The sequence below is a fragment of the Oryctolagus cuniculus genome, chromosome 15 (assembly GCF_051225735.1).
Source record: "Oryctolagus cuniculus isolate XC-2025 breed Fujian yellow rabbit chromosome 15, ASM5122573v1, whole genome shotgun sequence".
NCBI classification, from domain to species: domain Eukaryota; kingdom Metazoa; phylum Chordata; class Mammalia; order Lagomorpha; family Leporidae; genus Oryctolagus; species Oryctolagus cuniculus.
In genome coordinates this window covers 79,923,729-79,939,132 of record NC_142881.1, presented here as the reverse complement: position 1 = coordinate 79,939,132, position 15,404 = coordinate 79,923,729, and the positions used below count along the sequence as shown (strand labels likewise).

The following is a 15,404-nucleotide window of genomic DNA, read 5'->3' as shown; positions in this document are numbered from 1 at the left end:
CAAACTTGGCTTCCTGCGGTGAGTCCTCTGCACCCCGATCCACCCAGGGGAGGGACCAGGGTCAGAAACCCCACCATTAGGTAGCACACCTGTCCCCAGGCCCCCTCCTTGATCCAAGCTGTTGTCACAGTGCAGGCACAGGTCAGTATACGGGCAGAGCCGAGTGACCCTGTGACTCAAGAATGCAGGATGGGAAAGGGCTGGCTGTAGGGTAGACACTGGCACTCTTACTCTGAGGCATCTGTTCATGTTAAGTAGAGGTGGTGGCTTGAGGGTCCTGCCCTGCTCCCAAGGGACACAGCCTGGCCATCGCCACCCCATAGCTGTGTCCACAGGGTTGGGGCACCAGCCTAGCAGGTGGGCAGTTGTCCAACAGGGGCCTCAGCCTCAGGGCTAGGCTAAAGGCTTATTAAGACCTAGTCTGAGAGATGGCCAGCAGTGTGGCCTCTGCAGCTCTCAGCCTGCCTGCAGGCTCCCACAGTACAGACCACAGGGAGGGTGCAGCTGAGGGCCCAGCCCCGGGTCTGTGCTGGGAGGAGTGGGGCCTGCGGGCAGGAGTCAGATTGGAGGCTGTTCCAACAGATGTCAGGGAGAGCAGCCCCATGTCTGGAGGGTAGGCTCCGGTGATCTAGAGGGATGAGCCGTCTTGGGCCGTCTTTGGCATGACTGAGCAGCCCACCTTAGCACGGGATAGGGGGTTCTGGCTCCATGTTGTGCCCAGAACCTGGAGAAAAAGCAGGAGCCAAGGGTAGAGAGATGGCCACAGTCTGGGCTAACAGAGGAGGGTGAGGTGGGGAGCAGGCACCTCAGGTGGCCAGTGCATAGTGGGGAAGGTGGGTGGGGGATAACCTTGGGGGTGTGGTGGTCCCAGGTGCCTCAAGCCCCAGCCCCTGCTGGGTGTCTGCCTGCAGCATGGCTGCCCCATCCCTGCCCTTCTCTGTGCACTGGGCTGTGCCTCAGCAGGGTGAGGAGGACACAGGTCTTCTCCCAGCCTTGCTGGGGAAGTGGACCATGCTTGGTTCAGTGCCCATTCTCATGGTGTTGTCTCTCTTGCTTTTCAGTAAGCAGAAGCCGCCCAGGCATGGATGCCTGGCAGTGCAATGGGTAAGCTGACCTTGGCCATGGACTCTTCATCTAGGAGGCAGAACTAGCAGGCCTGTGGGTATGGGCAGTGGTTAGAGGAGTGCCATATGGTCCTCCAGGGACAGCAGTCCCCAGGAGATCTGTTGAGGCCCACATACCCCAGTGCAGGCCTGCAGCTCTGGGTCCCTGCCTGTGGGCCACTGTGACCCACTTTCCTGGATGAGATGGGACTAGCTTGAGGATGCTTGTCCTTTTATTTATACTCAAGCCCCTGAGGCTCCCCTAGTTGGAAGGTCTGGGTGCTGTGGTCTGCCCCTTTGCTGGCTCCTCCCAGCTGAGTTGTCCACAGGCTCCTGAGCTGCATCCGTGGCCTCCCTCAGAGGACACTGCTGAGCTCACGCCATCCTGTCTCCATTCCCAGCGTAAACATCAGGAGGGCCGCCGACTGCAAAAATGGAACAAGATGCTGCGAAATTTCACCAAGTACCGCAGCAGTGAGAAGGTACCTGGACCTGAGGGCCCCTGGGGACCACTGGGGGTGGAGTTGGGATGGACAGTGCCCATCGCTGTGCCTCTCAGACACAACTGTCCTGCCCTGAAAGGACACAGGTCATCTCAGCCCAATGCCCTTGCACCCAGGACACTGTCGCAGTAGAAGATCCAGTCTCCCCTGGGGCCACTCCCAGATGCAGGGCAGGCACAGTTCCTGGTGCCCTGTGTGGGCAGTGAGTGCACCACAGAGCCTGCACTGAGCCCTCGGCCCTCCTCTCACTGTTGGGTCAGGAGGCCCAGGTCCAGGCAGATCTGGGGACACAGCACAGAGCCCAGGGCTCCCCTTCCTGCTGTCTCACCCTATGCTCCCCCCCAACAGAGGGCCTGGGGCGGGTCTCACCAGAGCCTCCTCTCTCCTGTAGTTCCACCGGAGAATTGAGAAAGGCATCCCTGCCCAGGTGCGTGGCAAGGTGTGGGCCATGATGCTCTCCGTGGATACCAGGAAGGCCCAGAACCCTGGCAAATTCGAGGTATGGCTCTGCGTGCAATCTGAGGCAGGCCGACCCGCTCGGGCCTGCTCAGGAGCGCAAGGCTCCCGTGTGGTGGACAAGTAATGCCAAGGAGGAGTGGTCATTTGGTTGGGGCCCCCACCCGGCCCTCCCCTCTGCCTCATCCACGTCTCCCCAGAAGCCTCCTCCATGTCTCCCCACACACAAATGGGCCTAGACACAAGGATCCGGTCAGGGCCACAGCACTCATCCCTGTGGTTCCCCCTTGCCTCTAGGTCCAGGACTGCCCAGTGCCATTGTGCTGGGTCCTGAATGGATAGAGAATGCCTGGAATGAGGTGGAAGTCCTGTGTGCTAGGGCCCTCAGCTGGCTCTGTCCCTAACGGCCCTCCCCACACCTGACCCTGCTTGTGCATTTGTTATGCTCGCCGGGCCCTGCCCTCACCTGGGCCTTCTCATGCCTGGCCTGGCCTCAGCTCACCCAGCCCCCACCTGGCCTGCTGGTTCCATCGGTCAGAGTCAGCTCTCAACTGCTCCTGGGAATGAGGGCTGATCCATCAGAGGGCTGGCCCTGGGCTGTCACCTCCCTGGCTGACATCAGGGAGCAAGGAGCAACTGAGCCGCCAGCCCCGCCCTCGCCCAAGTCTTCAAGTGGGGGCTGCCCCTGGGGCCAGCTCCAAGTCCAAGAAGGGTGTCCACTCTCTTGATGGAGCTGGGGCTCTCCTGCAGGGGGCAGCCCTGAAGGCTGGTCAGGGTGAGGCTGACTCCTGTCCTGTGGGGCCTGAGAGCCCAGTGAGGAGGCTCGGAGGCCTGATTCAGTCTCTCCTGCTCTGGGAAGGCAGAGGTAGCACAGAAGGACATTGGCAGAGCCCCTGGCCTCAGGCTGACTGTAGCGGGTCCGCAGTGGCCCCTCTGCTGGGCACTGGGGGTGGCGTGGACACTAAGGTGAGTGGGGAACCCATGACCCTCCCTGGATCAGGGGAATGAGCTGCTCCCAGGGGGAACTCTCCCTGCCAACCAGAAGAGCTGATGTGGCTTTGGGGTGCTTGTGTGACAGTGGGGGTTGGCTCGTCCTGAGGCCGGCCCCTCCCCCTCGGCCCTGCCCTGCAGGAGATGAAGGAACGGGCCAGGTTGTGCTCAGATCAAGTCCAACAGATCGATGAAGATGTAGCACGCACGTTCAGAAGTCACATCATGTTTCGAGAGCGATACGGAGCCAAGTGAGGCCTCTGGGCTGGAGGGGCCCTGGGGGAGGGAGGTGCAAGGGTCCTGGGACACATGGGGTCCTAGGAGAGACGTGGGCTCACACCTAAAGCATAATTCCTCTTGGACAGAAAAAAATGGATCCATGGCCTTCTATATTTATACTGAACAGTTTGCTTTCCCAAAGACACTTTGGTGGGAATGAAATGAAAAGGAACACAAGGGGAGACAGTATTTGCAAAATACAGAAAATGAAGTTTGTAAATCTCAATAATAAGAAAGCAAATGAGGGTTCCCTGCCCTGACATGGGCCAAGGCTCAGGAGGGCCCCTGCATGATGGCACACACAATTCTCCTACTCAACGCGTGAAAACATGCTTAGCACCTAAACCACAACGGGGCACCAGCGCACAGCTGTGAGAATGGGGGAGCTAAGACCACTGAACGCCGGGTGCTGGGGAAAACGTGAGGTGAGCGCAATTCCGGTTCGTTGCAGGAACAGAGCACAGTGCCCAGGCCCCCAGCAGCACCCAGGGCCATTTCTCACAATGAGAGACACACACCTTCCACACGAACCCCAGCACACACGCACATTTACACAACCACCAGAACAGCTGAGTGCATAAAACCCTCACGCAAGATTCAGGGTTGTGTTCACAGTCACTGGACACAGGACTAGCCTGCACAATGCTCAGTGGGGAAACGGATAAGCAACCCGTGTCACAGCTGAATCCGAGAACGGGATTCAGTGAGAGGCAGGACGAGGCTCGGCCCTGGGCTCACCTGGATGCATCTCAGGTGCATCCTGCTAAGAGAGGAAGCGTCCCTCAAAGGCTACACGTGCTGTGATCCACTCACAGGACATCTGCAAGAGGCCAAATCCGGGACACACAACAGGGCAGTGGTGGCCACGGGCTGGGGGAGGTGGGGAGTTTGGCCACAGAGGCTCATGGGGAACAGATAGGCCACAGGAGCTGCTCCCTATCAGAATGAACGTGCATGGGAGGCTGACTCTCCATGGCTTAGACCCACGGGACTGCACTTCCCACAGTGGGACGCTCACCTCTGCAATGAACACCCACCTGGGGAAACGAAACTGCACATGACTGCACCCTGGGAGATGTGCATGTCCCTGCAGGCAGCACTCATCCACACGGTGGACTGCTCATGAGCAGAGTATCAAGGGCCCTGCGTGTGGCTGTCAGGCTCTGTTAGGCAGAGCCACACTGAGAGCCTCGGCAGCACTGGACGCACAGCCTCTGTCCTCTCTCTTCCAGACAACGCTCCTTATTTGAGGTGCTCCTCGCATACTCAATGTACAACCCCGTGAGTATTCTGCGATAACGTTCCAAGGTCATATCCAGAGCTGTCCATGCAGGGTGCCCCTGGTCACAGAAATCCTAGCCTGGGTTGAGGGGGCCTCTCTAATCCACAAGGCAGAGACTGAGGGGTAGAGTTCAAGCTCATGGCCTCCTTGGCCCCAACCTCAAGTTCTGGGGCAGACCGGAAGCCTTCTCCTGGGCTGGGCTCTGTTCTGGCCCAGGCAGACCTTACTATGGTGCTTCTTCCTCACGTCTGCAGTGGGGCCCAGCAGGGCACCTGTGCAGCAGAGAGCTCCAGAGGCCATCACGGGTGTGCAGTCTGCACTCCCACAACAGTCTTCCCCTTCCTGACATCTGGGGTGGGGCTCATACCTCTTCTTAACCCTGCACAGCCTGCGCTCAGACCCTGCAGGATTCTCTCCAGGAACTTTGAGAGATCCTGACACCCAAGGGGCAGCAGTGGGGCCTGGTGGTAATGCTCAGCTCTCCCAGGAGAGGTCACCCTTGCCACGTGAGATCATCCCAGCCAGGGAGGTCCCTCTGATGTGTTTTGTGTTCTTCCAGGAATTGGGCTACAGCCAGGGCCTAAGCCACGTGGCAGCCCTGCTGCTGATGTGGCTGAGTGAAGAGGATGCTTTCTGGGCACTAGTCCAGCTCATGGGGGACAGCCAGCACGCGATGCATGGTGGGTGATGGGTGTGGTGGGCGTGGTCCTGCAAGTGCAGGGATGGGCATGCAGACAAGTGACTGGGACATTGTCCCTCACTGGCTGCTGCGTGCATAGGGCAGTCTCCCTCAGGATGGTTCCTTAGAAGCCATGGCCGGCAGAGGGCCCAATACCAAGCCATACCCCTCACTTCCCATCACACAAAGGTCCTGTGCCTTGTCTTTGACAAATGACCCTTAGGTCTCTACTGGTCTTACTGCTTCACATCTCTACTCAGACTCCCACCCACTGAGCCACACCCTTGCAGAAGGAGCATCCATTCTAGGGTGACCCCTCCTCACCCTGAGTGTCCAGATGGCCCTGAGGCACCCAGTGTGACTGCAGTCAGCCCAGAGGTCACCTTAGGCAGCCTGCCCTGGGCTGTCAGCTGTACCCCCCTTCCCCTGAGGCTCCCCTGCCTGTTAGAGCCTCCCCTGACCCTCCATGTTCAGAAAGATCCCGCCCCAAGCCTTTGACTTTCCAGCCTTCCCGGGAAGACACTCTGAAGTGAGGGCCGGGGGGTTGCTATTACTCAGATTTCTACACACCGGACTCCCCAAAACTGGAGCGATTCCAGCACCACCTGGGAGCTATCATGCGTCGCGTGCTCCCCTCCCTGGAGAAACACCTGGTAAGTAAACATCTCCTTTCTCCCCTCGGGGGCTCTGTGCTGAGGGAGAGGAGGACAGAGAGGGGTCCTGACTGCTTCCTGGGCCAGGGGAGGCTACGTCCTCACCAAGACTTTCCTTGTTACTGGGGTCTGTGGCAGCTTGGGTGTTGGTGTGTTTTCCACCACTTGTTCCCCCAGAGTTTGTGTAGATTGAAGGGAGATGCTGTCCCCAGGGTAGAGTGGACTGAGGGACCTGTGTCCTTTCAGGAATCTGCATGGCTGGGAGGGGGGATGCACCTGCTGCTGGGCTTCCTGCACCCAGGGGCTCTGCCACAGGGCTCAGATTAGAGGGAGTCAGGCCTGGGCCCTGGGCCCTGGGCCCTGGGCCCTGAGCCCCCTCTGCCTCTTCTCAGGAGAAGGAGGGTGTGTGCCTTGAGGACTACACCGCCCACTGGTACATCCAGTGCTTCCTGGATGGGGTAAGTGCCCCGGGGACCCCTTGCCCAGGGAAGCTCCTGCCCCAGTGCCTGGCTCTCTTGTCCTGGTGGCCTGTGACTCTGAGCTCTCCAAGCCCCAACAGACACAGGAGGGAGTCTGCTGTGTAGACCAGGCAGGCCCTGCTCTGCTGAGGGTGGTCCAAGCTGAGGCTGAGCCTCAGGGACAGCAAGGAGGGGACAGGTCCCACCAGGACCCATCCTGAGAGCCTGGCAAAGGCCAGAGCCCTACAGTGAGAGGCAGGAGATCCATAGACCCTGGGTGCCACAGGCTGGTTTCAGCACAGCCCAAGGGCTGACCCCTCCCCCAGGTCCCTGGGCTGTCTGGCATCTCCAGGGTGGCTTCCAAAGTGTGCAGAGCAGTCTGGGTGGCACCAGGGTCCTGGATAGGCCTTAGTGCTCTTTCTCTCTGGGCTTCTAGGGCACAGCTAGGATGCCCTATGACACTGCACACACACCCACTGTGGGCCCTGCTGAGGCCCTGACGCGCGGGGTCCTCCAATGCCTCTGTCCCCCAGGTGCCGTTCCCCCTGGCACTTCGGATGTTCGACATTTACATCCTTGAGGGCGCGCACGTACTCACCGGCATGGTGTACACCGTCCTCAAGGTCCACCGAAGTAAGTCCTCAGGGCCCACAGAGGCCTGGGTGCTGGGGATGGAGGAGTTGGGGGGTCCCATGCTTGGCCCGGGAGAGCAGAACCTAGGGGAGGGACAAGTTTTCTGAGTTCTTGGCCAGCTTAGGGGGCATTGCGAATCCCGTTTCATCCCCAACCCCCAAAAATGGCGCCTCCCAGCCTGACACCCACCCCCATGTCCAGAGCCCATGTTGAAGATGCCCCGGGACCACATCCAGGAGTTCCTGCATGCGCTCCTTCCCCACTGCCTGGCTCTCTTGACCTGGTGGCCTGTGACTCTGAGCAGGGCTGAGCTTCCCCAGGCCCAGCAGACACAGGAAGGAGCCTGCTGTGCAGACCAGGCAGGCCCTGTCCTGCTGAGGGTGGTCCAAGCTGAGGCTGAGCCTCAGGGCCAGCAAGTGGGGGACAGGGCCAGGGTCAGGGGTTGCAGCAGAAACAAGGGTTGGAGCAGCCATGGTGGCTGCACCATCCCTAGGGCTCCTCCTAGCCTGACACCCACCCCCATGTCCAGAGCGCCTGATGAAGATGTCCAGGGACCACATCCGGGAGTTCCTGCAGGTGACCCTGAAGCAGGCCTGGTCACTGAGCGAGGATGCAGTCATCAGGCAGCTGCGGGCCTCCATGCATGAGCTGGGGAAGCTGCAGTGCCTCCTGCCTCCCGAAGGTGAGTCCAGCACATGGCCCCGTCCCATGCTCCCTTGGGGGAGTCAGTAGTGGGAGTGCCAGGCCCTGGCAGCCCCACCCAGGGACTCACCTCTTCCTAGTCCTCCTTGTCCTCCCTGGGCTCAGCAGTTCTGCTTTCAGGAGCTTCTGACAGCATGGCCTGGCGGGGCCTCGGGCAGCTTCCCTGGATCCTCCTGCGGGGTGGTCCAGCCGGCACTGGATCCCCTTCAGCCATCTGAGGACCCCTGGAAGGCCCACGTGCCCTGAACCCAGTAGTGGGGGCCGAGTCCACTCCTGTGAGCAGGGTGGGCGCAGAGGCAGGCGCTGGGGGCCCCCACGGCAGAACCCAAGTTCAGCTGAGTGTGGGCTCTGCAGTCCTAGCCTTGGGCCAACAGAAGTCAGCAGGACCCGGAGCAGCAGTGGCCTCTGGGCTCTGGTGCAGAGGGGTCCCCATTCTTGTCCCCTGCTGACAAGGACCTGAGCACCTGGGTCCCCATGCAGAGCAGAGATGGCTTTGTCCCAGCTCTAGAGGCTGGCAGTGGGGGCCCAGGGGCAGCCTGTTCAGACACTGGGAAGTCCCCACTGTGCTTCCAGGTGCTGCCTCCCCTGGGTGCTCGTGAGACAGAAGCAATGACAGCCCAGTTTCACCGGGAAAGGGACTGTGGCCCAGGGGCAGAGGACACAGGGAACCCCTGCCACCTCTTTGGAAACCACATTCCCTGTCCCCGAGGGCCTGGCCAGACCCCATGTCTGCCACACACCCCCAGCTCTCACCCCCATCATCTTAGGCTCAGTTCCCTTCCTACAATTGAGGAGGGACTCAGATGCGGGTAACTCAGCCAATGCACTGTTAGGGCCCAGGATTTCAGGTGGGGTAGGTAATGGGGTCCTGAGTTGGTGCCAGCAGTCTCCAGAGATGAGAGAGTGAGGTGGGGGGCTCAAGGCCTGTCCAGTCTGTGGGCTTTGAGGGGAGAACCAGAGGTGTCCCTGTCATTCCCATGGCCCAGGCTGCATGCACCATTCCTTCTGCGGCCAGCAGGCTGGAGGTGTCCTGAGCATCACACCGAGTAATGGGGACCCCAAGGGTCAGGTCAGGGCAGGCAGCCTGCAGGCCAGATGGTGGCCGTGGAGAAATTAAACCCATCTGTTCTTTTTCCAGATAAGCCAACCGAAGATGGTAGCCCGGCCCTGCAGGTGCCGCCTGGCTCTCAGGAGCGTGCTCCCCCACCAGTGTCCATCAAGACCATCGTTGAGGAGAGCAAAGGCTGTCACCCTGCTGCTGCAGCTCCCCAGGAGCCAGCGGGGGCTTCAGCTTCTGTCCCCGGGGAGACCGGTCCTCTCGGATCTGCCGTCCAGCCCGACTCCAAGCAACACACCAAGGAGGAGAAGGGCAGTCGTGGCAAGAGCAGCACCCAGCCCCGCGGCCAGGGCTCCTCCACGGGGGCCTCAGGGTCAGGGGGCGCCGCCCACCTCTCGGGCCCACAGTGCTCCTGGCTGGACGAGCCAGGCCCCCTCCGGCGCTGGACTTCCCTGACCAAACTCAACGTGACCTTCCAAGATGACTCCGACTCTGAGGACGAGGAGTACTACAGCGGCCTGGAGAAGCAGGAAGAGGACGAAGAGGAGGAGGAAGAGGAGGAAGACCAGGCTGCTGAGTGTCCTGCGTCTCCCTGGCCAAAGCTGCTTCGGGACCTGAGATTCGTCCTGCCCGAGACAATTTTTGAAGAGGATGAGGAGGGAGGCTGTGAAGAGGGTGCCTCCCCAGAGCCCTCGTCCCCAGCCCTGTCTGTGAAGTTCTCAGAGTCTCTGCGTGGCCCAGGCCTCTTGGCCCCACAGAGCTTGCAGAGCAGGGGAGACCTGTCCCGATGGGGGGGCCTCCCAAATCTCAGCCCGCCTGTCAAAGGCACTGATTTCTGGCCCCTGGAGCTGGGTGGCCAGCAGGGTCTCAGGGCCCCTCCCCCACCTGCCTCAGAGCCCCTGGATCCCGGGCCCATGCAGGCTGTGCCAGCCCTGGGAGCAGGGCTGAAGACGCCCTCCCTGCATGGGAGCCCCATGCACTCTGGGGACACTCACGGGCTGCAGCCTGCAGGAGCCAGCTCTGCACTGGAAGACCAGGCCTGTGTGCCCTCCCTGGCTCGAGGCCTCCTTGCTGCCCATTCCATGGAGGAGCTGGATGTGTGTGGGCACCTGGAGGGGAAGAACAGCCCACCAGGTGTCCAGCTCAGACGGGCCAGAAGCTTAGGCTGTCTGAGCACAGCGGCCTCCCCGATGGACAAGGCTCCTCTCTGGAGCTCCTCTCCCCCATCCTGAGGCTTCACCCATGCTCATCTCGGCCAAGGAGGCTAGCTTGTCTATGCCCGCCGGCCTCCCTGATGGTCAAGGCTCCTCTCTGGAGCTCCTCTCTCCCTCCCTGAGCTGCCTCACCCTAGCTCAACTCGGCCAGCATCTAGCTTCTCTTTGCCCGGCATCCTCCCTGATTGACAAGGCTCCTCTCTGGAGCTCCACTCCCTCACCATGAGGCCTTATCCTAGCTCAACTCGGCCAGAAGCCTAGCTTCTCTATGCCCAGCGCCTCCTGCCTGACAAGGCTCCTCTCTGCAGCTCCTCTCCCCTCCCTGAGCTTCCTCACCCTAGCTCAACTCGGCCAGCATCTAGCTTCTCTATGCCTGGTGGCCTCCCCAATTGACAAGGCTCCACTCTGGAGCTCCTCTCCCCCTCCCTGAGTGGCCTCACGCTGGCTCATCTCGGCCAAGGAGCCAGTCCACTGCCACAGTTGCTATGGGCACCCTCAGAGCAGGAGATGAGATAGGACATGAACCCAGGCACCTGTGGGCTGCCACATACCCCTCCCGCCTTTGTGAAGGAACCCTCGGGAACTTCTGCCCCTTGTTGATTGTGTATTAAATTGTTTCAGAATGCCTTTGATTTTGTGACCCCTGGAGCCGAGCTGCCACACAGGGTCCCTGAGTCCCTTGCAAGAGGCTGGAGGTGCCACAGCCTCCAGATGCAGGCGGAGACCCGGCTCGGGGTGCTCCATCACTTCCTGAGATTGACCTGTGCCCAGCGTGGACCAGAGGAAAACTGGAGGAGCAGCAGTGGCTGGGTACATGTGGTCTTTGGGACAGTTCAGGATTGTGGGCCCAGCCAAGGACCAGGCCCATGATCACCTCTGTGCACTGTCCTGGGTGTGTGGGCACCAGGTTCCCACTCTTCTTTCCTCCCTGCCCCATCTCACAATCCAGCATCTCATGGCCTGAGCCTGCAAGAGGACCCCAGGGCACTTCTGACCACAGACCAGGATGCCAGTGGGTGGAGGCAGCCCCAGAATGTCCAGGTGGTCCTGGTGGCACACCTGGCTGGCCAGATGCCCACATGCCCTCTAGCAGCTCAGGCCTCCTGGGCTGCTGTCACAGTGGGTTCAGCTTCTCCAGGTCATGCTGTCACTAGGGGTCATTAGCATGGAGAATGTGTCCCCTGACGTTGGGAGAAGAGACTCCTGGCTCAGAGGCTCCTGGCCTGGAGGCTCCACAGGGAAGGAGTCTGGAACCCTACCTTGGGCAGAGAGAGCATCCCAGTTCTCCAAGGGTCCCTGACACTTGTAGCCTCTTCCTCAACCCACACGACCTCCAAAAGGCGACTAGGCCCTGTTCATCAGAAGCCACCTGGGTCATCCCAATGGGGCAGGTTAGGCCATAGCCATTTTCCCCTGGGTCTGGAAGGCCCAGGATTCTCTAGCTGTTGAGTCTGGTTTGGAGTTGCCCACTCTGTACTCCGGTCTTGAATGAGCCATGGCTGTGTCAGTGGCAGGACCCCAAGGGCTCAGAATCGCTGGTCCCCACAGGGTGCTTTTTGCAGAATCACACTGAGGCCAGAAGCTGACGAGATAGAGGGTGACAAGTGGCTACTGTGCTGATGACTCATCTCTCCAGGGTGGGGAGCCACAGCCATGGGCCAGTCCTGAGCCTGCTCCTGTTCTCCAGTGCTCGAGGCTGGTCCTCTTGTTCCTGGGAACCGTAAGGTCATATTTTGGACTCTTCACCTGCTTCTTCTGCTCCTTATCTGGGGGAAGATGTGAGCCTGATGATGAGCTTGCAGGCAAGGTTGCTACAGGGCAGGCAAAGTGGATGGGAAGGCCCCTGTCCAGGTCAAGCCTGTCCTGTGCTCCCTGCTCTGCCCTGGCTTCCTGGGTGGACCGCAGTGTACTCAGAGATGTGCAGGCATCCACCTGTCCAGCCGCATGCCCTAAACAGTGTTACTAATGGGAACGCACACCTAGAGACTTTCCTGGTGCCTATGGCCTCGAACCATCCTCCCCTGGTCAGCCATGTGCAGGGTGACCTGCAGACATCCGTCTCCATTGAAAGCCACCTGCCTTTGGTGACAGTCCTTTGCCCTCTCCTGGAATGGAGATTTCACAAACCTGGTGCTCTTTCTTAAGATTTTCTCCTTTGTATCACTTTGCTTTCTTGTCAAAGATCTGATAACTGTATTCCTGAAGGTCTCTTCCGGGGTTACCATTCTGACTCTCACCAGTCCCACATTGCCATGACTGGCTGTCTCTTAAGTTAGTGAAGCTGTGACACGTCAATCCTCCAATATGTTCATCTTCAATTATGGGTGGTGGGATCTTCGGGGTATCTTCATCCCCACATATATTTTAAAATCAGTTTGGTAATTGTAAAACATGTTGATAGGATTTTTTTTTAAAGATTTATTTCAAAGAGTTACACAGAGAAGGAGAGGCAGAGAGAGAGAGAGAGAGAGAAAGAGGTCTTCCATCTGCTGGTTCACTCCCCAGTTGGCCACAACAGCTGGAACTGTGCTGATCTGAAGCCAGGAGCCCCAACCTTCATCTGATTCTCCCATACAGATGGTAGGGGCCCAAGCACTTGGGCCATCTTCTACTGCTTTCCCAGGCCGTAGTAGAGAGCTAGATTGGAAGAGGAGCAGCCAGGACTTGAAGCAGCGCCTATATGGAATGCCAGCACCCGCTACGCCACAGCACTGGCCCTGTTGATAGGATTTTGATTAAGACTGCGTTGGTCTATCAAGTGAAGAAATACAGCTATCTGGGCTAGAATGAGTCTTCCAATCCATGACCATAGAATGTGTCTCCAAATGTTTAATTCTTCCTTGAGACTTTTTTAGGAGCTTTGTGGTGATCCTCATAGAGATTTTGCATATTTTGTTGCAAGTATACCTAGATGTTTCTTTTGTTTTGCTACAGAACCTTTTATTATTTCCATGCATAGTTTTCTCATTAGATTCATTTTCCAAGAGCCCTCATATGTTAGTGCAGTTCTTTTCTTATGTGCTGCTCTACACATCTCAGTTCTGACTTGGTCCTGCTCATGCACTTGCTCATCTTTTTCTCGACACACACACACACACACACACACACCCTCTTTCCTTCCTCTAGATTCACCATGGTGCCTCCCTGCATCGTAAGTAAAACAAAACAAAATAACCACAAAAGTCAAAAACACACCCTCCTGTCTCCTGAGCAGACTAAAACATCTGTTTCAATACACATGATGCCAAGCAAGATTACATCTGTCTCCAACAGATGCTCAACAAGCAAGAAGTGGGGTAATGTTTTTAAGAGAAGGAGAGAGACTGAGAGACACCTTTCATCCACTGGTTCACTCCCCCAGTGGCTACAACAGCCAGAGCTGGGCCAATCCGAAGCCAAGAGCCTGGAGCTTCTTTTAGTCTCCCATGTGGGCGCAGGGGTCCAGGGACTTGGGTCATCTGCTGCTGCCTTCCCTGGTGCATTAACAGGGAGCTGGATCAGAAGTGGAGCAGCTGGTATACAAACCGGCTCCCACATGGGATGCTGGCGCTACAGGTTGCAACTTAACTCTGTGCACCACAGTTTCAGCCTGGGTAATTAGTTGTTTTAAGCTATGACCACAAAAGGAGACTGCTGGCCATCCCACTTAGATGAATAGGAAATAGGAAATGTTCACCAAGTGTCCCTAGTGGCTACTACACTAGGTGTGTGACCCTGGGAAACTGAATGTTACCTGCCTGGGTATATAAAATGGGATGATAAACAGATTAATTGTAGGACCTTTATGAGAGTGAAATGGAAAAAGGCACCCATCCCCCCTTATTTTTTTTAAGATGTATCTATATTTGAGAGGCAGAGTTACAAAGAGGCAGAGGCAGAGGCAGACAGAGACAGACAGAGAGAGCTCTTCCATCTGCTGGTTCACTCCCCAGATGGCTTCAATGGCCGGAGCTGTGCCAATCCAAAGCCAGGATCCAGGAGCAGCTTCCTGGTCTCCCACACGGGTACAGGGGCCCAAGGACTTGGGCCATCTTTCTACTGCTTTCCCAGGCCCTAGCAGAGAGCTGGATCAGAAATGAAGCATCCAGGATATGAACTGGTACCTATATGGGATGCCCACACTGCAGGCAGCACTGGCCCCAGCACCCATCCCGTGTACAGGTAGTGCTAGATGTCACGATTTTTGTTTCTGAGCTTAAAAGAATGCTGAGTTTACTGTTACAGGAAAAACGGAATCAACATATGTTTCACAATTTACATTGCAGATCTGCTGCTCTTTTGACAATGTGGTAATATTTCCAAGTGTAGGAATGTTGGCCCCTCTGGGTTTGTATGGGCATTCGCTTGAGGTGGTGAGGAGGGTTTTCCATTTCCCTAAGACAGCACAAGGGAGCCATGGGCCGCGTTCAACCTAATGCGTCGAGCAATCTGTCCTGTGCTTTACTCTTCTACAAAATGAAATGTGATTGCTTGAAAGATCATTTACATGTGGCCTACTAGTTATTTAAGAAAACAACCATTAAACATGTTGAGTTAATTAACAGTGCGCACACAATTAACAATGGTTTTTCAACACTAGACGTTAATGGAGTAGATGCCAAATAAATGTAATCCTGTACTTGAGTTAGAATTTCTTTGTTAATTATATTCACTTACAAATTTAAAACAATAATTGCATTCGTTTGAATAAAACAAGGGATTTTAAAAGCGGAAATAACCAAGGGGGTCTTGGCCCTAGGGACAGACTGTAATGGATTAACCTTATTTTCCATCCCCAACAGAGGCCAGAGTAATTACGGACAAGAAATGACCCGCTACACTCAGGGCTGTCCACAACGGACTCATCCAACCCTTCTGTAAGCATAACTTGTTTTCAGGCTAACTCGCCTGCTAGCATCCAACAGAATGGAGTCATTCTGCAGCTGTGACTCATGTGCCCTTCCCTGGATCCGAGTCCTGCGTTGATCCCATGATACAACACACACTCTAAATGAGACACATGGACACATCACATGAACCCTCTCCGGGCAGTCCTAGGCTATCTGGTCTCAGGTCACAGAACCCATAGCCAAGGCAACATTTCCCCATCTCAGGACTGTTCCAAGATCATCGGAGTCTTTTTCCACGGGTGGTGACCCAGACACCACGGCAACTGGGGCATCTGAGGTCATATAGACGTCTCTGCAGTGTCTACTGAGCCACAGGCATAAGAAACAGCCCCACTAAAAGCAGCCCAGTCCAGGGTAAACTTGGACAGATCAGTTCCAACACTTGGGAGCTGAGTGGTCTTGGGCAAGATTACATGCCTCAGTGTTTCTAAACTTGTAAAATGGGAATAGCATGCTATTACCTACTTCATAGAGCTATGTTGAGGGTTGAAAGGAGATAATCCCTT

The 15,404-nt window shown here is 57.1% G+C and overlaps 1 protein-coding gene across 1 annotated transcript; it reads left to right on the top strand.

Moving 5' to 3' along the window:
- Positions 1-4,148: 4,148 nt before the first annotated feature.
- LOC103346451 (uncharacterized) lies at positions 4,149-10,606 on the top strand. Its single transcript, XM_070058068.2, has 7 exons — positions 4,149-4,612; positions 5,173-5,293; positions 5,851-5,945; positions 6,338-6,403; positions 6,937-7,036; positions 7,566-7,718; positions 8,877-10,606. The coding sequence occupies exons 1-7, from the start codon at positions 4,601-4,603 to the stop codon at positions 10,025-10,027; spliced, it is 1,698 nt and encodes a 565-aa protein (XP_069914169.2). The 5' UTR covers positions 4,149-4,600; the 3' UTR covers positions 10,028-10,606.
- Positions 10,607-15,404: the final 4,798 nt, after the last annotated feature.